Consider the following 26,187-nt stretch of genomic DNA (forward strand, 5'->3'; position numbering starts at 1 on the left):
GTGGTCCACTGGTGTTTTTGTTCAGTGTTTTCTGGGCGGCCCACCGGCGGTTAAGCAGAGTATTACACAAAACTCCACTCATCATCACTCATTTTCCACTCACAGTCCAATTTACTGATTTTTCCTTCCTTCTGTAGTTTTACTCTGTAAATTAGTTTAGTAAATCATTTTAATCTAGTTCAGCGTCGGCAACAACAGCAAAGCATTTTATTTTAGACTTTTATTTTCTTTCTCTCAGTTGTTTGTAATATTTGTCTTAGTTTATTTTCCAAAATAAAAGTCTCTGTGCATGTAAAATCTGTTTGAGGAGATTAAAACTATTGTAATATTTGTCTTAGTTTATTTTATCTCAACATGCTTGGAAGAGAATGCTAACTGCTAAATTTGTGTGATAACACATGCTAACAGACACCTGCGGACCAGACGACCATGCTGCCCACCCAGACAGACAGAGGACAGTTATAATCTCTAGGACTCCAGTTATGATAAGGCCAATGCTTAGACACTTACGTGGTGCCTGACGCTGTATGACTGCTATTTATAAATCAAGAAATAAGTTTTTCTTTTTTTGCTTGCCTTTGAATTTGTAACAGCTCCCCCCAAGCAAAGGTAGAAATATTTAGTAGCTTTAAAATGAGCTCAATGCCAAAGCTAGCTTGTGTGATGCAACATAGTGTAACATCAGCAAGGAGGATTGTGCATTGTGGACCAGCAGGAATGCTCTGTTATTAGCTTGCTCACACTTACAGCATACAGCTCTAATTACTGGTGGTTAGCCAGAAACCTGTCTAAGGTAAAGAGTTAACAAATCCCATCTGACCCCACTTATAAGCACAGATAAGCAGGTTAACACTGCTGTTTTACCAGCAACACCTATTCCAGCTAAACAGCAATATAAAACACAGATATACTGGACCCATGGTGGCAACAGTGCCACAATATCATAATTTAGAAACATAAAAACTCAGCAAACACTTTTATATAGTCTATATAGCTGCAACCGTTTCCAAGGCTGCTTCTGTTTCCGAACATGATTGAATTAATTCGTTTTCACTTCATTTTATTTCATTTATGTTATTAGTGATTGCATATCTACCAAGCAACCACTTAGCAACACCCTAGCAACCACCAAAGATACCATAGCAACACCCCAGCAACACTGTACCATAGCAACTGTGTAGTAACCAGCTGGGTTAACATAGTAACCACTTTGCAACACCCTAGCAACCTGCAGGGATACTATAGCAACCACTTAGCAACATCCTAGCAACCACCAGGGACACCATAACAGCTCCCTAGCAACCCTAGCAAGATGGTAACCACTTAGCAACACCCTAGCAATCATAAGAGATACCAACTGCATAGCAACCAGCTGGGTCAACACAGTAACCACTTCCTAACACCCTAGCAACCAGCAGGGATAAAATAGCAACTGTGTAGCAACCAGCTGGGTTACTATAGTAACCACTTAGCAACATCCTAGCAACCACCAGGGACACCATATCAACAACCTAGCAACCACCAAAAGATACCATAGCAACTGTATAGCAACACTCTAGCAATAAACTGAGTTACATAGCAACCACTTAGCAACGCCTGAGAAACCATCACTGAAACCGTAGCAAGCACAGTCACTGCTTTCTCTTCAGGAAATGCATTTTTCTAGTTTTTTGTTGTTGTTGTTATTTATACAACCATGTCTTCATGTATTTAGCATTTGTAAACTACTTTAATGAATGAATTCAAAGTATGACATGCAAATCCGTTGTGAAAACTGTATTCAATAATTCTCAAGACAAACTGATATTTAATAATATTCAATCCCACTCCTGAAATAAATGAAACAATGAAGGAAAAAATGCTAAAAGACGCTTTACATACAAAACAACTAATATTTTAATAACTTGGTGTTGTCCGAACAGAGCTGGCTGGCATGCTAATCCTTAAATACATTTTATCTACAGAGACCTGTAAATTAATCACAGACATAAATCAGGAATAAAATTAAATTAGCACCTTTCTATAACACAACACATGTAAATCTTAGTAAAGCAGTACTGGCCCATGCAGCGTCCGAAACCACATATGACTCGACATAGTTTGAGATGAGTGACTATCTAGGTAAGCAGCAGCCCAATGCTAATTAGTGCTCATAAGCTAATATCAGTCATTAGCTACATCAGCCTCTTAGCTCCAGTGCTGAGACTAAAGAAGCAAACTCCAGACACTGAACATGTCTCGGCTAATCGACTACGCTTGGAGTAAGAGGACAGTTGTGTAAACGTGATTTTCGGCCAAACTATTGCTGTAACCAGCGGCCACGTGAGGGTGACTCAAGTTTGTGGGTTTTATCAAAACAATGTGTCTGAACAGGCCTGAGAAAACATTCCCCACACGAAACACTGGAGCTGCTCAGATATCCTCCCAGAGGGGAGAGGAAGCAGTGCTTGAGCCGGTGAAACAGTGAAGGCGGGAACAACTGGGCCACGCTGGGCTAATAACAGCGCTAGCCCAAGGACACGGTTCTCTGCTCACATACACGGCTGGACGAGAAGCTCCAGTTATAGGGTCAGTGGGTTGGCTTTCTCCTTCTCCTTTCGCCGAGGGGGGAATAAAAAAAGAAACAAAAGGCAGCGGAAAGCGTATCTCTGAGTAAATTTAGAGAGGAGAAAAGCTCTCCCTCTGATCTCGTTAGCAGAGCGTGTGCGCTGGTGCCGTTCTCTTCACTTCCTCCAGCTATGGCACGAGCCCAGCTCACTGAGGCGGAGGCAATCTCGGCCTGTTGTGCCAACACAAGCGTGCCCTGCCCTACAAGCCTGCTCCAGCAGACCTCGGACAGGTGGCAGCCATTCACTTAAAGGAATAATTTACCCCGCCAATTAGCACGGTGCTAACTGCCGCCTAAAGCCTCAGACCATGAGGAGGTGGCCAGTGTCTCTGACAGAACTGATTATGTGGTTTCTGACACTGTATGGCTCACTGTTCTCTATAAACATGGACTAAAGTACTTTAGCATAGCTACCCTGATAGCAAGAGGACAGAGGGCCTCTGTTGGCCTGCTGATAGCCAAGCTGGTGGTCCACTGGTGTTTTTGTTCAGTGTTTTCTGGGCGGCCCACCGGAGGTTAAGCAGAGTATTACACAAAACTCCACTCATCATCACTCATTTTCCACTCACAGTCCAATTTACTGATTTTTCCTTCCTTCTGTAGTTTTACTCTGTAAATTAGTTTAGTAAATCATTTTAATCTAGTTCAGCGTCGGCAACAACAGCAAAGCATTTTATTTTAGACTTTTATTTTCTTTCTCTCAGTTGTTTGTAATATTTGTCATAATATGTCGTAATATAGTTTATTTTCCAAAATAAAAGTCTCTGTGCATGTAAAATCTGTTTGAGGAGATTAAAACTATTGTAATATTTGTCTTAGTTTATTTTCCAAAATAAAAGTCTCTGTGCATTTAAAATCTGTTTGAGGAGATTAGAACTAGTTAGAGCTTGTATGCAGGACAGTCACTTGGGTGGTCCGAGGGTGGACCAGCAGTGGCAAACAGTCAGTGGGGTCCCGACCTTATTAAGCCATGCTTGTTATCTGGTTAAAAACTGAAATGGTGAAATAAGCGAAACACGGTAGCACGCAGAAAGCCCTGGTTTTTTGCACTGACAATTCGAAAGCTTAATATTTGTAATCATTTATGAATAATATTTTAGCTCACAGCTATTTTGACACAGTACAATCTGGCCTTCTTTGAAAAAAGTTTAGACACCTTGGTCTAACGTTTACGGTCAAAATGACTGCAAATGACTTTAGAAACACTTGTTTAGAGACAATGTCAGACTAAATTATGCACTAAGTAAAGTCAGGGAACAGTGCATATAGGGGTTTATTTATCATCTAGATAAGTATTATCAAAATGAACCTCTTGGCCTTTCTACTGTTAAAGAAATTAGTCACAACTGTAGACACTGTGACTAGAATCATATCAGTAAGTGTGTTTATATGCTCTCAATAATCCGATCATAATCATATTTCTGCAGTTATCCGATTATTCAAATGGTCATGTAAACACCATACTCCGATCTAGAAATCCAATTAAAAAATCTGATAAAGAGGCTGGATTTTAGCTCAGTAATCAGATTTCTCAGTGCTGTGAACTCTTACTCTGATTTCTTTCTATTTTTCAGTGTCAGCATGTGTGAAAACAGACTGCTGTACCGGAAATAAGTGAGCAGTGTTGCTGTGAGATGCAGCAAAACACTTTTGACTCTGTCGACTTTGATCGTAAAAATATTAAAGTGAAATAAAAGCTGCCATTTCTTTTTTACTACTGTATCGAAAACATCTCATCATGCAAAAACCACGTGAAGCCTGTCTATCATTACACTCCTGCTATAAACTGGGTAAAGTCCTATCAGGCGCTTCCACTGCAAAACAGTGCCAAATTGGGTTTTTTCGAGCAACGTCAGAGAAAAAACACTCTTGGTTCCTAAAGAACCGTTCAGTGCATGGTTCTTCGATCTTCATGAATGAGGTGTGGGACTGTGAATAACTTTTAAAGTTTAAATTTAAAGAACCTCCATGTAACATAAAGACTCTATACCAAACCAGACTGCTGTACTGATGGTTCTACTCCAGTTTTTGGGGTTTTTTTGCTGTGTCATGACCTCAGAGAGTGTCTGACAAGCTGGTAAACCTCAAAAGCAGAAAGACCAGGTTACAGTTGCTAAAAAGTACAACACAAAGCCTGTAGAGTCCTGGGACAAAGTCTTACAGACACTTGAGAAGGAGATGAACCGGCATCAAAGTGACGGTCCGTGATGGCAGGAGTGGAAGAGCGTCTGCTAAATGCTGTAAATGTGAATGGAATTGGATTGCTATGCCTATTAAGGGTTTTTCCCAGAAACGTACGGTCAAGCCAAGAACCGTTTAGGAATCAAAGGCACAGCCATTCACTCCCATCTAGTTCATCATCTTCTCATCTGTCTATAAGACTTTGTCCCACTTTCACATGCAGCTGCAGCTCTGCACACTGGACTCGCTGTGAGTCCAAATAAGCTCCTAAGGATTCCGACAAGCCAGCTAATAAATCAGGGGTGTAAAACTCAACCACTAAAAGGGCCACATTTAAAAATCTCATCAAATCTGTGGGCCAGAGAAAAAAGTTTTTATTTCATTTTTAATTAAATGTTGTGCTGTAACCCAAACTGGTCATTGTTTATTCAAAATACGCAAAAACTTAAACAGTGAAATATCAGCATTTGTAGTAGAGCTTGAAACATTACATGGACACTTAAAATATTAAAAAATTGAACTTCCCCCGTAGTTTAGTCTTTTAAATCTGCCTGTTTGCTTGAACTGGACACCTGGCGTCCTTTCTTTACCGCAAGTTCATTAAGACTTGGGCTCAGTTTCTGAGCTGCTGAGCTGTTAAGTGTTTATGTTGGTTGAACTGCAGCTGAAATGCATTTTGGTGATATTATTGTGCAGAATTGTGTATAATTGAGGTGTAACCGCTGTCCCATAGACTGTTTTTGGGGTAGGAGAGTCAGAGCACATTATGTTGCAGTGCATGCTGGGGACTGTAGTGCAGCACAATGTGAAACGGACTAATATAAATAGAAAATTAAAATACTTTTGCGGGCCGGATAGGACTGTGTGGCAGGCCTGATCTGATTGTGTTTAACACATGGGCACTAAATGAAAGCGTGCTGTCTAGCCGGCTGTCCAGACCTGTAGGAAAATGATTCAGACTGCACCGACCGGTAAAGCTGACATGGCTACTTAAAGCAGCTTTGAGCAGCTTAAAAACCTTCATCACTTCTGCGTTCACATGACAGTTCACCAAGAAGTCATTTCACTAAAAGTGATGGTGGGGGACGGAGGACCATCCTGCCCACCCAGAGAGAGAGAAGAGTAGAGGCTGTTACCGCAGCAAAGGAGGACAAACTCACTGTTAACTCCCTTCATTTCAGGAGCAGGTGATCACTGACTTTCAGCATTTTATAAAGTTATTTTTAGCCAAAGAGGAGCTCTGCCACAATGTTTTGTTCTACAGACACAAATACCCTCCACTTACAACATCAGTCCACTCTTTAACCTCATTCCAAATCCAGCGTATGTGAGCACACGAGCCCATACACCAGGAACTGCACTGCACTGTTTATCTGAGTGCACTGCCAGAGCACAGCTGGCTTTAATGCAGGAAACGTGTCTCCACTGCACGCCTCAATGGACGTGCAAATTAACCCTTTTCAAACTTCTCTGAACTTCACTACGACTTCCAAAATACAGACAGAGGTTCTGACCCCAAACACAGCAGGTCCAGCTGCTTCAGCCTTCATTAAAGCTTCATTAAAACTTTCCTAAACTGGTGATTCCACTAAACTTTCAAAATTCCTGCACAGCTTGACATGAAAGGCATTGCTCTAGAGTCAGAACTGTTCACAGTGGTGGTGATAGGAACCAGACGTCCACCTCTAAAAGCTCCCTCACAGAAAGTTACTACATGAAATGCTTATAAAGGTCTGAGACATTGTTTTATGATAGTTCTGAAAAGCTTTTGGGTCTAAAACATGAATATTTTAAAATCCATTCATGGTGGAGGGATACATGCAGGGCGCTGTGAGGCAAAATAGTCCCCAAAGAAAACTTATTATTTCAGATTTTCCACCATCAACATTCCATATATACTCAGAAGACTCGTGTAGGTTCACTGGTGGTTTGGATAGTAAATAAAATGTCTATATTTGTGTTGTAGTCATGGCGACCCCTGGTTCCTATCACCACCACTGTAAAGGCATCTGAACCATTTCACACCAAACCACTCTGAATGACCCTGTTTACATCTCAAACAGTTAATTAAGAGGAAAATTTGGGAAATTAATCATTTTACAGTGGCTCCAAACCAATGTTCAGTCATGAAGGCCCATTTTAATGGTGTTATTATTTGTAAATAGACACAAATTGGTCTAAACACGTGCTGGAATGCGCAAATACATGGTCAGAGTTCAGCTCTGAGCACTTCATGCTCTCCTGTCTGTGTTCCACTATCTGCCTGCTGTTTGGGTTCTGTCCTTTCCTGATCTCACCAATACAGTTCATGCACGTGCAGCCTGTTCAAAGTGACTGATTCAAAGTGATCATTTCCACCAAACCCCCCAAAGAACGCCCGCGGCAGTGGAGCTGTACCTGTTCTGCCAGCCCTGCAGGAGGTTGGTGTATTTGCTCAGCACTCCCTCCAGCTGGGCTTTACTGCGCCTCCCCATCGAGCCCTGACCCGGAGAACCAGAACCAGATCCAGATCCAGATCCAGATCCAGATCCAGAACCCGAGCCCGGCGCAGAGCTCTGGACCGACCGGGCCGTCCTGCGCGCCCAGCTCGCCTTCTCCAGGCCCGCGTGCAGCGTCTTCTCCATGGCCGCGTGCAGAGCAGAGGAAGGCTCTTAGCTGCTGAAGTGGGGCAGATCCTTCATCATCATCATCTTCATCTCCTCCCGCTCAGAGGCGCTCTTATCCGTCTGATCGCTCCTCTCCATTCCTTCTTCTTCTTCTCCTCCTCCCGGCCTCAAACGCGCCGCTCCCTCGCTCGAGCTGCTCAGTCCGTGAAGCCCCGACTCTCGTCGCGTGCTCCGGTGGGCAGTACCATGGCAGGAGAGCGGGCTGTTTACACTGCAGCGGAGAGAGTCTCTCTCTCTCTTTCTCTCTCTCTCTCTCTAGCAGAAGTCCAGCCCACCGCTCGGCTGAGCCACGCGCTGCGCGCTCCCGTCTTCCGCAGCCTAACCAACGCGCGCTCCCGCGAGAAAACGGCTGTAATGCTTTTTGACACAGCGCGTGCCTCCGTGTGAAATGTATCTGTTTATGTGCATATCCGTCAGTTGCATCACGTGTTTGTGTTTAAATCATCGCGATTTTTTTCCTTCTTTTTATTCTTTCTTTGTTCTTTTATTTCGTTTTTTTCTCACCACTTTCCTTCTTGCTTTCTTACATTACATGTGTTATTATATTAGTTTTCTTTCTTTCTGTCTTTGTTTACTTTCATTTCTTTCTTGCTCTTTCCTTTATTATTCCACCACTGCTTGATTAAGCCCGGGCCCTAACTTAGTAAGGCATGGAAACGAGACGGTTACTCAGGCATGAGTATGAGATAATTAGTAAGGCATGAGAACGAGACGGTTACTCAGGCATGAGTATGAGATAATTAGTAAGGCATGGGAACAAGGTAATTAGTAAAGCACAAGAATGAGATAATTAGTCAGGCATGGGAACAAGATAATTAGTAAAGCACAAGAATGAGATCATTGGTAAGGCATGGGAACGAGATAATTAATAAAGCAAGGGAGCAAGATGATTAATAAGGCAAGAAAGTGAGATGATTAGAAAGGCATGGGAACAAGTTAATTAGTAAGGCACGGGAACGAGATAATTAATGAAGCAAGGGAACAAGATAATTAATAAGGCAAAAATGTGAGATAATTAGTAAGTCATGAGAATGAGACAATTAGTAAGGCATGGGAACAAGACAATTAGTAAGGCCTGGGAATGAGAGAATAAGTAATACATGGGAATGATATAATTACTAAGGCATGGCAATGAGATTATTAATAAATGATGAGAACGAGATAATCATTAAGGTATGGGAATGAGACAATTAGTAAGGCATAGCAAAGAGATGATCAAGTTGTGGCTATAACTTAGTAAGACGTGGGAATGAGATAATTAATAAAACATGACGACAGGATAATTAAGTCATGGCCACAACTTAGTAAGAATGTTCATCACTTAGTAAGGCTTGAGAATGAGATCATTATGTCATGGCCATACTAAGTAAGGCATGGGAAAAGATAATTAAGTTGTGGTCATGACTTAGTAAGGCATGGGAACGAGATAATTAAGTTGTGGTCATGACTTAGTAAGGCATGGAAATGAGAAAATTGTGGCCATAACTTAGTAACATGTGTGAATGAAATAATTAAGTCATGACCATAACTTAGTAAGCTGTGAAAGCAAGACAAGGCATGGCCATGACTAAGTATGGCTAGGGAACAAGATAATGAAGTTGCCTAAGTAAGGCATGGTACAAGATAATTAAGTTGTGGCCATAATTTAGTAAAACATGGGAATACGTTGTGGCCATAACTTAGTAAGTCATGGGAATAAATTGTGCCCATAACTTAGTAAGGTGTGTGAACAAGATAATTCAGGCACAGCCATAACTTAGTAAGGCACGAGAACAAGATAATTAAGTGGCCATAAAGGCATGGGAACTTAGTAAGGCATGGGTATGAGATAATTAAGTTGTGGCCATAACTTAATAAGGTGTATGATAACAAGATAAAAAAGTCATGAAAATGAGAAAAAGTGTGAAAATGAGATAATTAAGTTGTGGTCATGACTAAGTAAGGTGTGGGAATGAGCTAATTAAGTCATGGCCATATCTTAGTCGAGCATGGGAATGAGATAATTAAGTTGTGGTCATGACTTAGTAAGGCATGGAAATTAGATAATTAAGTTGTGGCCACAACTTAGCAAGGTGTAGGAATGAGATAATTAAGTCATAGCTATGACTTAATAAGACATTAAAACTGGATAAGTAAGTTGCGGTCATTACTTAGTAAGGTGTGAAAACGAGATAATGAAGTTGTGGTCATGACTTAGTAAGGTGTTTTGATGAGATAAAGTACTGCCTTAATTATTTTGTTCCCATGTCTTAGTAAACTGTGGCCACAGAATTTCTCTAAGAATGTATATCACCAGCAAGTCAGTTTTAGTTGGTCAGTCTGTGGCCCAGTTGTCTTTGTCACTCAGTCAGCCGTTTAGCTCCTTTTTTAGTTTTTGTTGCTTTTTCTTTTTTCTGGAAAACAAATTTGCCACCAAAATTTGGACGTGTGTCACCTCCCCCACTGAGCATGGTGGGCTTGGTCTGCCCTGCTGTTGCTAAATCTGTGGCCTCCTTTCTCCTCACTGTCATTTCAGCCTCTGTTCCTACGGCAACACAGTAAGTCAGAAAGCTGCCAAAGGCCTGGAGGCTCCTCGTCCCTCATCCTGACTGACCCAGCCTGTCTGCCCCTCTATCACCCAAAGCCCTCAGAAAGAGGCAGAGAGAATATAACATTCCTCATTTACAGTAAAGCTACAGCTTTATTTGTCTCACTGTTAAAAACTGAATTGAACTGAGCTGAGAAATCCATCCTCAGATCCATTACAGGTGACTTTAACTGTGAGCGCTCTTATATTTCACGCTCCAAATAAAGGATATCCAGAAGATTTTATACTGTTTGTGGAAAGTTACTCCTCAGAGTTCAGCGAGTGCAGCTTTTGCTTACATTCATCATCCGAAGTTAAACTGAAGCTACTAAGTAAACGCTACAAACGCTGCTTCCAATCTATTTAAGTGTTGGCTGGAGATGCGGCCGGTCTGCTCCGGAGGTCCGTCAGAGCCCGTTATCACTGTGAAAAATTTCACTTGTCAAACCCAGAACAATCTTGGCAGCATGAAGGAACAGTGCATCGACCAGCTCCAGCCAAGCAAGCTTTCATTTTTAAAACTATTAGAACAAAGAAATGAAGCACCACGATGAACAGTGATGCACTGAGGCAGATTAAAAACAGCAGAGTGGCGTACGGCATGTCTGAACGGTAGCAACACACAGCCATGCAAATAAGAATCTACTGAACTGGTTGAAAGTCAAAGTTGAAAACATATTTAGGACTTTTGAACTGACTTGAACGTCTTCTGCTTTGAGTGACCGTATACCTTAATTATGTTAATTTTATTAAAACAAATGGCCGAACATTCAATTTTGTCACTACCAAAAGAATCAGAAAACCAAATTACCAAATGTTTCAGTAGTGACAATTTAAGCTCAATTTAAGCAGAACTCAGAAACACTACCCAGTACATGACTAGCAGACAGCGCTATACACACATAAATTAATGATATTTTTCATTAAAACACCAAAAAAGTTACCTAACTGCGAAAAAGCTGTGTTTCGGTAGTGGCATTTCGTAATGTTCCACACTGATTTTCAGACTTTGGGACACATTTACTTCAAAACAATGGAATCTAACTGCTCACCATGTGACCATGAGGGACAGGGATGCTCTAAAATGCAGGGGTGTGGCTAAAACAAGGCTCCGCCTACAGACTAAAACTCTGTGTTTTGGGAGTGACATAAAAACATGGAATAAGTTTTTTGAATAAAGTTTAAAACTCATTAAAAATCAACATCTTTCAGCTTCACATTAAAAGGTCTTAAAAAAACATTGAAAAAAATACAACAAAAAAATGAAGTTTTATTGTCATTATCACAAGTGTAAATTTAGGGATTAGGGTTTGTGACAGACACCTCACAATAGAGAGAACACTATAAATGATGATGTTGTATATATTTGGATTATTATCATCTCTATTAAGGCCTTGGGTTTAAATGGATTAGAGCATAATCCTTGTAAATATCATTTCCTTGTAAAACGTCTGAATAAACAAAGAGTGATAAAGGCTGGTGGTATCTTCAGTATTTGACTGAACTGCATTGGATTGCTCTGGTGGTTCTTCTTATAGAACCATGGACACTCAAAGAACCCTTTGCATGATTATAGCATTCTTCAAATTGATGGAGAATGTGCTGCAGATGGTTCTATAAGGGTTCTTCTATTGTTACAGGCTTGACATCATAACTATATAGGAACCCTTTTTGGTGCCACATAGAACCCTCTTCAAAAAGTTTCAGTATAGGACCATCTGCAAACATATATGTCAGACCACAGAAGAGCACAGTAGTAGTAGTTTGATCAAAGAAAGCTTTGTTCAGAACAAGAATACCATCCAGGATGAAGACAGAGAGAAGAATGGATTTAACACAAGATACAAACCACTGGTAAACCCCATGAACAGAAAGGCCAGGTTATGTTTCGCTAGAAAGAATGATAAAAGCTTTATTGATAAATCAAACAAAGTTTAATCTGATAGAATGAGAAAAGCATGGGCAATAAGAGGAACTACTCAGGATCTAAAACAGCTCTAAAGCCAACAATGTCATCTGTGAAACATGGTGGAGGTAGTGTCAGAGGCTCACACCTGATGTGTTTCAAACATGTTTTCCATCATCATCCTGGATAGTATTCCTGTTCTGTACAAAGCTTTCTTTGATCAAACTACCACTACTGTGCTATTCTGTGGTCTGCCAGCTTCACTGGCCCCCAGCTGACCCCATCCAGTTATCCAGAACTCCAGCTGAGGAGGTAACGCTGTTTCTCCTCAGGGCTGTAGATTTTATCTGTAGATTGTTGCCTAAGCGAAGGATTAACCTGCGTCCTGACGTCAGAGTGAAACACAGAGCGCCCGGTAGAACTCAAACACACTCAGGCTCGTCTCGTCCATTAAGGCCACAGTGTGCTGCCTTTAGATCGATGTGCAACCGGCACCAACTGGATCAGCTCCATCAGAGACACTCACGTACAGATCTGCTTACACTGAGAGCCGATCACCAGCAGAACTCACTGATAATCAATAACAGAGAGGGGATGGGGGGGGTTCGAGAAAAAAGAAAACAGAGAGAATAGACAGATGGAGAGAGAAAGATACAGAGAGAGAGAGAGAATAAAAAGACAGAATGAGAAGGAAAACAGAGAGAAAGACAGATCAATTTAGAAAAAGAAAAGAGAGAAAGAAAGAGAGACTGAGAAACAGAAAATAGAGAAAGAGAAAGAGGGATGGATTGAAAAAAGAAAAAGAAAAACAGAGAGACAAAGACAGAAGACAGAGAGAGAGAGCAATATATAACGAGGAATTATTAATTAAAACTGTATGCAACATTAAGACAGATGAATATTACAGATGAGACGAGTGGATTTTCCAGGCAGAACTCCATTATGAATCATACAGGAGGACAGTTCAGTCTGAGGGAGCCCAAAATGATAAAACCTCACAGAACACTATTATTTATTATTACCTGAATAATGACTACAGACCCAAATCTGCAAATCTGTAAGGAGGAGATCAGAAATAAGGGATAAAGGAAAACATCAAAGGAAAGTAAGGAAAAAAAACTGATTAAAAGATCCAGAGAAAATGTGGCTCCTAACAACCACCTGGAAGAGCTGGTAGACCCCAGTAAACAGCACTTAAAGCTTTCATCTCTGAGAGAGAGGAGAAAATCAAGCTGCTTCAGATCTGAAAACATCCACAGGTGTTTCTGTTTTCGGTTTTCCTTCCACTGTGAGAAGACGACTCAGCGCTGTGGGTCTGAAAGGATGTGTAGCTGTCAAGAAGAACCTCACTGAGAAAAGGAGACGGACACATCAAACAAAGAAGCTGAACGATGGACTGACCACCCCAGAGTCCAGACCTCAACACCACTGAATGTGTTTGATTACTTCAGAAAATGATCAACCAGCTTCTAAGACTGAACTTTGGAGGTGTGTCTGCAGATTCTTTGAGGAACTGAGGCTCCTGGAAAGAATGGAAGCTGGAATGAAGGGAAAGAGAAACACTCTGAATACTGAACACACATATATACATACAGCATATATATGTACATTCCCTCTCCAGCCGCTAATAATCCTAACAGGCCTCTTTAGTTAGCAGCAGATACTGTAGACTGGACCAAGTGCAGATCACAGCAGGCTCTGACTGCTCCTCTACTGTTTCCCTCTCTGAGACATGCTGACCCTTCTGCTCTTCTGCTGCTGTCTGCTCTGATTTAAGTGCAGCAGCCTGCCTCTGTCAGTGCGGCCTGTGCTGAGGTCATCACCTCTGCAACCTTAAATCTAACCCTGAAACCACTGCTGCATAACATTGACTGGAGCTCCGCGCCAATTAGCATAGTGCTAACTGCGTGTTTAAATCATCAAATAACCTCTAATATACTTGACTGCCCCCCACTCACAGTCGATATGCAGAAGGGGCTACAGAGTGTCCAATGTCCTCAGTCAGAAGAAGATTTGTGAGGTCAGGTTTTGATGTTGGATGAGAAGATCTGGCTTACAATCAATATTCCAATATTCCAGTTCATTCCAAGGGTGTTCAGGATTGAGGTCAGGGCCACTGGAGTTCCTCCACACCAAAATGGTCAAACCATGTCTTTATGGAGCTGCTCTGTGCACAGGGGCTCAGTCATGCTGGAACAGGAAAGGGTCTGGAAGCATATAATTGTTTAAAATGTCTCTGTGCTGTAGCTTTAACATCACACTTTGCTGGAACTAAAGGGTCCAAACCCTGAAAAACAGCCCCAGCTCATTATCCCTCCTCCACCAAACTTTACAGTTGGCTCTATGCTTTCCAGTAAGTAGCGTCCTCCTGGCATCCACCAAACCCAGATTCACCATCAGACATTGCGCTTGGCATTGTGGACAGTGACCTTTGGCTTGTGTTGCGTTAGAAACAAGCTCCCAGCACACAGTCCTTATACTGATATTGCTTCTAGAGGTAGTCTGGAACTCTGTAATGAATGATGGTGATATTCATGCACTACTCACTTCAGCACTCGGCAGACTCGCTCTGGGGTTTGTGTGGCGTACCCTTTCGTGGTTGAGCTGTTCTTTCTTCTAGACCCTTCTATTTTACAATGGCACTTACAGTTGACAGAGGGCAGATCTAGCAGGACAGAAATTCCACAAACTAAACTGTGGCAAAGATGGCATCTTAAAGCCACTGAACTCTTCAGTACGACCCATTCTACTGCCAGTGCTTGTATCGAGACTGCATGGCTATGCTTGATTTTATACACCTGTTAGCAACAGGTGTGGCTGAAATACCTGACCTTGGTAATTAGGAGGGGTGTCTACATACTTTTGGCCACATAGTGTATCTGCTAAGAATTAGACTCATCACTGTCATGAACCACATGCATTAAAATGCAGTGTGTTGTAGCGAAACAGGTCAATGAGGCAAAGCAAAGGTTAACCAAACTGGTGCTATACTGAAGGTAACTAGCTTGACCAAAGGCTGGCTAAGTAGGCTACTGAATTAAACTCAAAGGACAATGTCATGTCAGGAACTGAATGGAAGGAGCAGTGATTTCGATCCAGTGGGACGGAGCTTTCCCTAAAGCGCAGGGAGGAGTCACAGTATTGGGAGGTTGTCAAATGTTTCTTAGAGAGAAGATGCATTTACACATGTATAACATCTGCCTAAAGTGGGTTGAGTGATCAGATTGAAAACTGTTTTAAATGGATGTGTTTATACCAAAATCCTGATACTCAGTACACATTAAACAGCCAAGTGTAAACGGGGTCTAATACTACTATACTGTGCTATGTGCATCAACAAGAACAGGCTTCTGACTGGCTTCTGATTGGCTAATACATTCACTCCTGCTTTCAGTTCCCCCCACTATAATATTTTGACACCTAAAATAGGCGTGTATTTGCACTCTTATTTGCACAGTGCTAATTGATTGCCTATTTGTTAACTGTAATTGTGTGACTCTGAACACAGCAGATACAGCAGGACTCAGATCATGAGAGTTTTTGCAGACACTGCAGATTGTTTAAGAACAGAATTTACACAGGAGACCCTTAGTGCATGATCAGTACAGTATACAGCTCAGTAGTGCACTGTACGCTATGTAAATGTTGTGAATGTGCATAATAAATGCATATGTCACTTAAATGGCTTCTATGTTGAGCTGTTAATGGAGGCTGCTTACAGTTATTTATTGATGTTTATTACTTATTTATTATTTCCTGAATTAACATAAAAGCCGCAGTCAGCAGAAGCTGGATTTTGTTATTGATCTACTGCAACAGCAAATAACTTTCACAGAGTTTGTGCAAGCCATCCTCTGGCCCTTCATCCATGGTCAGTTTCTGGCAGCAGAGCCACTTTTGGCTGGATATTTTGTGGATGGTGGACCACTCTCAAGTGAGATCTCGTCAACTGTGGTCCTGTGGTCAGAAAGTGACTGAAGGTAAATGGAGTAAATGATGCTGGACAAATTGTGCAGACAGTTTTTTTTATCTGACAAAGAAAGTTGTGGCTGACTGTTTGAACAAACTGGCAACCAGTCTGACAGAATGTAGACTGAAGTTGAACTGGATTCATTCATTCATTCATTCCATTCAAAAATATGGATGAGTGTTTGGATGGATGGTTGGATGGATAAAAGGAGAGGTAGATGAATGGAAGGATGATTGGAAGGGGGGTGGATGGATGGACAGATGGATGAATGGATGGGTGAATGGATGGATGGATAGATGGGGTTGTTTGGATGAGTGGTTGGATGGATGTATGACTGGATGGATGGAAGGATGGTTGGATAGAAGGATAGTTGGATGGGAGAATGGTTTGATAGGTGGTTGGATGGATAGATGGTTAGATGAGTGGTTGGTTGGATGGATGAATGGATGGTCGAATGGATGGATGGATGGATGGATGGGTTTGAAAAGAATGGCTGGATGGTTGGTTGGATAAATTGATGGATAAATATACAACACATTTATTGGATGGTTGAATGGATGGATGGTTAGATGGGTGATTGGAAGGAGGGCTATTTGAATAGGTGGTTGGATAGATCAATAGTTAGATGAGTGGTTGGTTGGATGGCTGTACGAATGGATGGTCAAATGGGTGGTTGGATGGATGGGTGGATGGATGGATGGATGGATGGTTGGATGAGGAGTTCATCCCTCCATTTCTGTCTTTTTAGACCAATTATGTGAATTCTTATTGAAGTCTAAGATGTATGGCTGTACAATTAAAAATAGCTAATGTTTTGTTCTGTATAAAGAAACAGGCATTACAGTCTCTCTCTCTCTCTCTCTCTCTCTCTCTCTCTCTCTCTCTCTGATCTCTGATGCTCTGCTGAAGTTCCCTCTGCTGTTTTGACGAGTTCTGACAGGACTGTTTTGTTTTTCGCCCACGCTGGTCACTCAGAGGCTCTTAAACAACAGCAGCGCTGCTCTTCTGACCCAAATACACACCCTCAGTAACCATGACGATATTCAGCATAGCAGCAGCAGCACACTGACCACACATCCAGCTGAGAGAGGCCCGTCAGATTACGCCCCCCTGTCCAAACCTGTACCCCCGAGAAAACAGCTGATGAGAACAGATCACTGTCACACTCCTTCATCATCAACTCCGAAACAGACAGCAAGTCCAGACACGGAGGGCAAGAACAGAAAGAGTGAGACAGAGAAAACGTAGATATATGGATGAAAGGAAATATGTTCTGGAAATATATAAAAAAAATAAATGTAAAAAAACAAAACTTGGATGGATTGATGGATGGATGGGAGGATGGAGAGATGGATAGATGGGTGGATGGAGAGATGGATGGATGGGTGGGTGGAGAGATGGATGGATGGGAGGACGGAGAGATGGATGGATGGGAGGATGGAGAGATGGAGAGATGGATGGATGGGTGGATGGAGAGATGGACGGATGGGTGGATGGATTGATGGATGGATGGATGGGAGGACAGAGAGATGGATGGATGGGAGAGATGGATGGATGGGAGGACGGAGAGATGGATGGATGGGTGGATGAAGAGATGGATGGATGTATAAAGACGTCACTTATTCGGAGCAGAGATGGACGTAAACGTGGACTTTAATGAAGCGGCTCTTGTAGTCGTAATTAAAGGACTGAGCTCTCTCTGGTACTTCGGTGGGATTTCATCTCTCCTGGAACGCAGCTTAAAGAAATAACATCAGGAGCTCATTAGCAGCAGCAGCCTTTCTGCAATTAGCCTCTGAAAGAGAGCTCAACGTTCTCCTGATCTGTGGTTATGACCTTGTGTAGCTCTCAGAAATACAAGCCCATTAGTCCTGAACATTTAACAGTTGGCCTGTAATCTGAAGCTCTTCAGAGGTTATCTCCATAATGAGCAGTGAGGGTCAAACTCCTTCAGCACATCAGAGCTTTAATAACGAGTACACAGGGCAGCACAGAGTGCTGAGCATGCTGGGAGATGTAGTCAGTGACAGGAAGGCTGGAGACTGAAGAACTTCCCTGATGTTTCTACAGCTGGAGTTGTACGTTTTAATGAGGCTTCTCTCCATAAAGAGAGGAAAGGTGCGGTCAGAGAACGGTCAGCTCAGAGAGGACAATTAGGTCTCTGACATCTACATTGTTCCTCTCTGAGAGCGAAGAGGACGAGCAATTCACGAATCCTTCCAAGAGAGAGAGTTTTTACAATGAGTCTTCTAGAATTCTCACTGTGGTTCTAGAATTTGTGGCTCTAAAATTCCCCGTTTTTCTAAATTTGTCACTGTGACTGTGTAATTCTCAGTGTGGTTCTAGAGTTTGTGGCTCTACAATTCTCACTATGTGATTAGATTTCTCATGGTGACTTTAAAATGCTCACCATGGTTCTACAACGTTTAGATTTGTCTCTTTGGTTCCAGAGGCCTCACTGTGGTTCTAGAAGCCTCACTACGGCTTTAGAATATTCACTGTGGTTCTAGAATTTGTGGCTCTAAAATTCTCACTGTTTTTCTAAATTTGTTACCATGACTGCAGAATTCTCAATGTGGTTCTCGAATATGTGGTTCTATAATTCTCACTATGTCATCACATTTATTACTGTGGCTTTAAAATGCTCACCATGCCTCTACAATTTGTGGGTCTGGTACTCTTTTAGATTTGCCTCTTTGGCTCCAGAGGCCTCACTGTGGTTCTAGAACTCTCACTGCGGTTCTAGAAGCCTCACTATGGCTGTAGTATTCTCACTGCAGCTGTAGAATTTACAAAGTTGTTTGAGAATTTGTGGTCACTGTTGTTCTAGATTTGTCATTGTGGATCCAGATTCTCACCATAGCCTTAGAATTTTCACTGTAGCCATACAGTTCTCACTGTGGTTCTAGATTTCTCACTGTGGTTCTAAATTCTCACTATGACTCTAGAGATCTCACTGCGGTTCTAGAATTCTCCTTGTGTCTTTAAAGACCTTACTGTCATTCTAGAATTATCACTGTGGCTTTTGGGATCTCAGAGTGGTTCTAGAATATCCACTGTGGCTTTAGAGTTCTCACTGTGGTTCTGGAATTCTTACTATATTTTTAAAATTCCCACTCTTGTTCTAGAATTTGTGGTACTACAATTCTCAATATTCTTTAGATTTGTCGCTTTGACTCCAGACGTCTCACAGTGGTTCTAGAATTCTCACTGTAGATTCAGAGACCTTACTGTGGTTCTAGCATTTTCATAGTGGTTCTTCAATTTTCACAGTTCTGAATGTGGTTCCAAATCCCTCACTGTGGTTTTAGAACTATCAGTGTTATTCGAGACTTTTTAGTTCTAGAGTCAAAGTTATAAGCATTAGGTCAGACAGGGCATTGAAGGACAGAGGCGCCACCTGGTGGTGTGGATGTTTTACAGACTGGCTCTATATGTGTTCATGTATTTGTCACAACAATCAGCTAAAAGGAAGTTTATTTTAAACACTCCTGTAATAAGAAACAGGAAATGAGCCAGTCAGAGTTTCAGTTCCTTTCAGTTTCTCTAACACAACGTATGAAAACATTACAGTTATGAACTCTGGACTGTGCCTGGACCAGTCCGAATGCAACAGCTGGACATCAGAGGCATTTCTAGAAAGGGACTATCAGGAAACCGAGCTCTAACCTCCCTCACACTGAGACCTTTTCACATCCAAAGTGGAGCTTCAATAAAACTTATAGGGCCCAAATAATCCAGCGTTTTCTGGATTTCCATGTCCAGAGTTTTCTATGTTCACTTATGACGTTTATTTTTGTTTATATACAAACTCCCAGCCATAATTCATTTCTACATGACCACTTTCCACCCTCTCTTTATCCCTCAGAACTAAACAGGCTGTTTCTGTAACTGTGCCTTTAAGAGTGATGTATGCAAATGATCTCTGTTCTGATTGGCTGTCCTGTATTGTGCCTCATTCTAAAAGCAGTCCAGGCTGAAACACTCCTTATAACGTCAGTGTGAGTGGGTGGAGCTAAACTTCTGTAGCCTGCACAGGTGGATAAATGTAAATGATCTGTTTTTGTGACATCACAAAAACAATGAATTTAGGGGTGGGATTTTTAGGGTCTTTTAGATGATACAAGGCCTTTAATGCATTCACTGATACAGCACTACTAATGATTGGAGAATTTTAGGTGGGGATGTTAAGGTGAGTGTATAAAAATATGCAGGTGTTAGTGGGTAATGAGGTGAGTCATAAGAAGCCTCTCTCTCTCTCTCTCTCTCTCTCTGTCTCTCTCTCTCCCTCTCTCTCTCTCTCTCTCTCTCTCTCTCCACGCTGCCAGACTGAGCCCCTGATTTACTGAGCAGCGCTCTAACTCAAGGTCATCTGGTTAGAATTGATCTCCTCCTCAGAGCCCAGAGAAATCAGAGGAATTAGATCAAACCCACGGCCTCGTTCCTCGTTCCTCGCTCTCTCTCCTCCCTGCAGTTCATTATGAACAGGCTCCAACTGCCTCAGAGCTGGAGGGACTCTCATTATTAGAAAGCTCATTCAGATTCTACTGAAAAACCAGAAAACTTCTAGACATCGTTAGTCGAATTCTCACCGTAGAAATCCCCTGTAATCAGATTACGACAGTATTATGTCATATTTCTGCCCTCATATTTACACCCAGAGGCCTAATTAATGTCATAAAATTACACAACACATTTCAGCTCATGCAATATTAATGGGGAAGCTACATTTCCCAGAATGCAACCAGCAATAAAGGCTCTCCCGCACAATGACGTAGTTGAATGAAACGCATCATTTTTTCCCACCCGTATTCCGGCAAAACCTCGCCTCCTGCTGCTGCCACTGGCCCATAATGTCCCTCCTGTTTGGGGCGCATTCCGCTCCGCTGCGCCCTCGTCCACTTCCCCCACTGCACGGGCCCGTGATTCTCAGTTAGCTCTGAGTGAGCGATCTTTAGTTCTTAGTTAACTGTAGTGTCTGCTGACCTGGTCATTTGTTTGACATGTTCATGTGATGTGCTATTAGCACTGTGATTGGCTGTTGAGCTGCGTTCAACTGTTGCAGTTGAGTTTCAAGTGAGTTGCAGGATGCTTTACACCAGGCATGCCAAACTGGGGACCTTCCGGGCCAAAAAAGCTTTGAAGATCAGCATTTACCCTCATCTAACACTCTGAATTTAGTACATGAAGGCCTTGCTAATTAGCTAATCAGGTGGGTTTAACCTTGTGGGGTCCACAGACTCGCCAATGCGCCAAATTCAGTGTTGCGGCTGAGTTTCAAGTGAGTTGCGGTCAGCCTTACAGGCCTACCAGGTGTGTCAAACTGGGTACCTTCCAGGCTGAATCAAGTGGGTTTAACCCTCTGGGGTCCACAGACTTGTCTGTGTGTCAAATTCTCTGTCTCTGTCTCTGTTTGTGTATCTTTGTGATGATCCAGCACAGAAATCCAGTTCAAACTCTTCCTGAATCTGTAGAGTCGCCCTTTCCATTCCATCTTATCTCGAGATCATACGAGACTCACATCCGGAGTTATGAGCCTATGAAGAGGGGCTGAGATACACGTCATCTGCCTCTCACCATGTGGAACTGGTGGATTCGTGTGTCCATCTACGTTCTGTGTGAAACTGACCAATGGACACTCAGGAATCACTAAGGACTGACCATCACGCCGGAAACCCTTCATTCTTCACTGATTCCACATCGGAGACTCATGTGAAACGGCGTGCAGAGAGTTTACAGCTGCTGAAGCTGCTGCAGCGGTTTTGGAAAGTAGAGATAAACATAATTTTGATATGAAACATAACAGGGTCATGTTATATGAAGACATGCACAAATTGAGAAAATGGCCTCTAATGACCCCAGATGGGTAATGAGGCAGTGTGCTGAAGTCTGCGGTGTTTTGGCCCATGAAGACTGGAGCCTGACACATGTGCCTTACATTAAGCAGCTGTTTCGACCTGGTCTAAGGTCAGAACATAACAGAAGATGACAAATATAGCCATTTAATTTACTATCCAGAAACCACCAGTGAACCTACACGAGTCTTCTGAGTTTATATGGAATGTTGATGATGGGAAATAGTGGAAAATCTGAAATAATACGTTTTCATTGGGCACTATTTTGCCTCACAACACCCTGCATGTATCCCTCCACCATGTAAGCAGTTTGAAAAACATTTAAGGCCAAAATTGTCTAAAAATTATTGTAAAACAGTGTCTCAGTCATCAGGCAGTGAATTCATAACCATTTCATGTAGTAACTTTCTGTGAGGGAGCTTTTAGAGGTGGACGTCTGGTTCCTATCACCACCACTGTGAACAGTTCTGACTCTGTAAGTTTCTCTAGAACAGAGCGTTTCACACCAAACCACTCTGAATGACTCTGTTTACATCTCAACCATTTAATTATGCACAATTTTTGAAAAATCAGTGGAGTCCCCCTTTAAGGTCTATGCTGACGTGTTCACTCCTCTCATTGGTTTTTGTTTTGTAAAATAATTTTGCTGCTGGTTATTTTCGACCCTGCGTGTTTACGTGTCCAGTGGCTGCTGAGGGCAGATGAAATGCTGCCCCCTTGATTGCTGTTATCCCTCCACCCCACAGACGCGTTCAGAGCTGTTCCCTTTTCAGGCCCAGGCGAGTGATCGAGGGCGCTACAGCGAACACAATGAAACGAGCCCGCAGCCTGCAGCCCGTCGGTGTGACGGAGCAGCCAATGACAGCGAAGGTGGGCGGGGTCTGCCGGAATACAGGTGGGAAACGAAACCCGCCATTCAGCCGATCGCCGCGCTGGAGAACCGAACCGAGGCGGAGCAGCATGTAGCCGCGGAGGGTGCGCCATGTTCCCCGGAGTTCTGTACGCCCTGCTGGCGGGCTTCCTGGGCGCCGTGGCCTCGTCCTCCGCCAAGCTGTCTCTGGGCGCGGATTACCTGAAGGGCGTGTGTGAGACGGGGCTGCGGAGCTGGAGCGAACCGCGGAGGTTCACACAGGCCAACGAGACCACCGCCTGCGACCGGGTACCGATTACATTCAGTCTGACAGGGTATCCCTGCTGAACACGGACCATTAGAAACCATTGGGATTAGGACATAATGGTCTCGCTTTCTAATGCGAATTGGCCTAATGGTTTCCAATTGAGACCACTAGTTTCCTGTAGAACACCTTTAGATCCCATTAGGAAACCATTAGATGCATTTAGAATCAGCCATTGGTCACCTGTTAAACCATTAGGATGCTTCACATTGTGATCTCAACCCGTTAAAAAAGCTAAAACACATTGCAAAACCATCAGGAACCAACAGACACACTTAATGGTTTCTATGGTTTTTTTCAGTAGGGACCATTTACATGCAGTCTAACCGCCGCCTGGGACCGGGTACTGTTTACATTCAGTAAAAGCTCATATAATTAACTCAGAAGTGACGTCAGATGTTTTGATCTTGATAACAGACACACAGTCTAGTCTGAAATATTCCCCTCCATCAGTAGTTCGGTTTGATGTTATTTTCAGTGTTACTCTGCACAGAAATGGTCACAGAGGTGGTGAAATGTGTTTTGGGGTCAGAGTGATATGTAACTGAAACTATAGAGGACAAAACGGATGGAAAAGTGAACAAATTCAAATTAGCATGTCCGTTTGCACAGCTCTGCTACAATTACTCATTTACAGAATCAGCTCCATTCATTACAGTAGCACCATGAATGATCTGTGGGCAGCGATCCACTCTGAGTAAGAATGTTCCTCGGTTCTCTTCATGTTGTTTGTGTGAAACAGCTGCACATCCCCCTGCGTCTTCTCTGTGGCGGGCTGCTGTTCACCTGTAACGCTGTGATGTGGACGTTCCTGTCGAAGGCCCTCAGGTACTCCTCTTCTTCCACCCGGACCACTGTGACCACCACCGCCTCCAACTTCATCTCCTCTGTAAGTGTCACACACTGAGCGCTAAAGACAGTCAGTGCGGTGCAGTTACTAATCCGAATCTAGAACTATCCACACCCTGCTCGAGTACCTGAGTCCACTTCCCAACACAAATATACCTGTGGAAATAGGTGGGGTTCTCAGGAGGTCGTGGAGTGGTGACGTGGTTTCTTCTGCAATATTAGTGTTAAACAGCAAATACGAACAACAGTAGCAACAGTTCTTCTTACCTTGCGTTTGACCATTCAGTGGTCTGCACTATTTCTGGCTCCACCCTAATGTCCTGGTTTCCTGGCAAGAAGGGATGACCAAAGTTAGCGCTGGTACTCAGGTACTCCTCACTTCAAAGAGGAAATGACAACAAAATGCATGTCAGGGTTTAGCAACTATACTGTACCACACTGCCTGATCAAAAAGCACCATAACTTTTCATAACCTTCACCAACCACCTAGCAGGTACACTCACTAGGCACTGAAACACCTACCTTGGGCTTCCACTCACTGGCCACTTTATTAGAAACACCTACCTCGTGCTTCCACTCACTGGCCACTTTATTAGAAACACCTACCTTGTGCTTCCACTCACTGGCCACTTCATTAGAAACACCTACCTCGTGCTTCCACTAACTGGCCACTTTCTTAGAAAGAACCAGAAGCGGCTCCGTAGTCAGAAACTGACCACCGATGAAAGGTTGACTAACACCAACTGTGCATCAACAGATGATTCGCTGTCTCTAATTGTACACCAGCAAGGTGGAACTACAAAGGAGGAGTGTCTGACAAGTGGCCATGAAGTGTGGACGCTGGTTGAAATTGGACTAAACCACAAAACATGAGTAATGTCAGTTGACTCAGATGGGTTAATGAAGAAAAGACTGCTTTGACTCATTTACTTTGGCTTAAATTATTTGTACATGTTAACGTCTCAAATGAACCAGGGCATTTTAGTGGTTATGTAAACATTTTGGCTATTTTGAAGAATCTCAAATTACAGATAGTTTTGGATTTGTTTAACACAGCTTTCTGTCAAAACACAATTCCATCTGCTGTTAGTTCATAGCTTCAAGATATTCGCTATTATTCTACAATGTAGAAAATAATGTAGGGGTGTTCCTCAAGGGTCAATTCTGGGTCCAGTGCTGTTTCACTTTCAGTGCATAGATGTGTCAAAACTTTTTACTGGCCTGTTTTTGATTACATTGAATATTTGAATTTGGTTCTTTGCATGGTGAAAGAGTTCTTCAGATTGATGTGTTTTATATGGTTCTATAAAGCACCAAAACAAGAACCCTTTTTGGTGCTATGTAGAACCATTTTCAAAAAGGTTCTATGTAGAATCATATGCAGCCCATTCTGGATCAATCTGAAGAACGCTTTCATCATGCAAAGAACCATTCAAGCATGAAATGGTTTCTACATAGAACTCATGGTTCTAAGTAGAACCATTGCCTTTACTAAAGAACCTTTGAAGAGCCATTTTAAGTGTGTTGCACTCATAGTCATAATTTTATTCTGTATTTATATTAAATTAAAATATATAAAATTCTTCTGAAATGTTACCGTGACCGTGCTCTTCTTGTTTGTGCTTTTTTTGACCAGGCCTTCCTCGGGCAGCTGATTTTCGGGGACAGTCACATCGCCCTGTGGTGGGTGGGCATTTCTCTCACTCTGTCTGGTCTCCTGGTGCTACAGCGCGCTTCCCCCAACGACGCACAGCCCGAGGGCGCGAAAACAAGGACGAGTGAGTCGGCGAGAGGACCAGATAGAGCTGACAAAACAGCGTGATGACCAACAGCACCTTCGACCCGCAGTGAAGAACAGTAATGCACTGAATTTACCTGCATCCACATAGAACATACATCACATATTACATCGACACAGTTACTGCCAAAAGCAAGTAAACCTAAAGACAGAACTGTGTTGTTGTACTTGGTTCATGTGGAAGTGATGCGTTTTAATCAAGTAAATTCAATGTAGAACTCTTTTTCAGGGCACAGTGGTGCATTATTATATTCCATTACTATAAACCATATTTACCTGATCAGCTCACAAACATACAGGCGTGAGAGCAACTACAGATTATTCTGGCATTACTAAACTACTGCTTGCCTCTCTGCATGTGGCTGGGTTGGAACTGTGCCCACATTATAACAGACGGAATATGACTTTATCAGGGCATCACAAAGATTAGAGTTACACATCCTTCCTAAACAGTGCAGTCTGTATATTATTCATGATAGTCGCTTTATCTAAGGATGAATTCAGATTCATTAAAAACGGGGATTCATTTAAAAACTCATAGGATAATTATACCGAGTCATTCAGAGTGAGTCAGAGCTGTTCACAGTGGTGGTGATAGGAACCAGACGTCCAC

At 42.5% G+C, this 26,187-nt stretch overlaps 2 protein-coding genes across 2 annotated transcripts in view; one reads left to right on the top strand and one right to left on the bottom strand.

Annotated features, from left to right (window-relative positions):
• Nucleotides 1-7,694, bottom strand: part of LOC118801799 (oxysterol-binding protein-related protein 10-like) — a 29,827-nt gene extending 22,133 nt beyond the window's left edge. The window contains exon 1 of the mRNA XM_036562170.1: nt 7,187-7,694. Coding sequence (XP_036418063.1) covers nt 7,187-7,413 — 227 coding nt within the window. The 5' untranslated portion in view covers nt 7,414-7,694. The remainder of the gene's footprint in view (nt 1-7,186) is intronic.
• Nucleotides 7,695-22,734: 15,040 nt separating this feature from the next.
• LOC118801797 (transmembrane protein 42) lies at nt 22,735-26,187 on the top strand. The gene is made up of 3 exons (XM_036562168.1): nt 22,735-22,911; nt 23,670-23,816; nt 25,413-26,187. Exons 1-3 carry the CDS (start codon nt 22,735-22,737, stop codon nt 25,596-25,598), a joined length of 510 nt encoding a protein of 169 aa, XP_036418061.1. The 3' UTR covers nt 25,599-26,187.

The sequence above is a fragment of the Colossoma macropomum genome, unplaced genomic scaffold, assembly GCF_904425465.1.
Source record: "Colossoma macropomum unplaced genomic scaffold, Colossoma_macropomum, whole genome shotgun sequence".
Classification (NCBI taxonomy): Eukaryota; Metazoa; Chordata; class Actinopteri; order Characiformes; family Serrasalmidae; genus Colossoma; species Colossoma macropomum.

Coding starts and splice junctions, on each gene's coding strand:
- LOC118801797 (XM_036562168.1), top strand. CDS start 22,735: ATGTTCCCCGGAGTTCTGTACGCCCTGCTGGCGGGCTTCCTGGGCGCC. Junction 22,912..23,669: donor AGACCACCGCCTGCGACCGG/GTACCGATTACA, acceptor TGTGTGAAACAG/CTGCACATCCCCCTGCGTCT. Junction 23,817..25,412: donor CCTCCAACTTCATCTCCTCT/GTAAGTGTCACA, acceptor TTTTTTGACCAG/GCCTTCCTCGGGCAGCTGAT.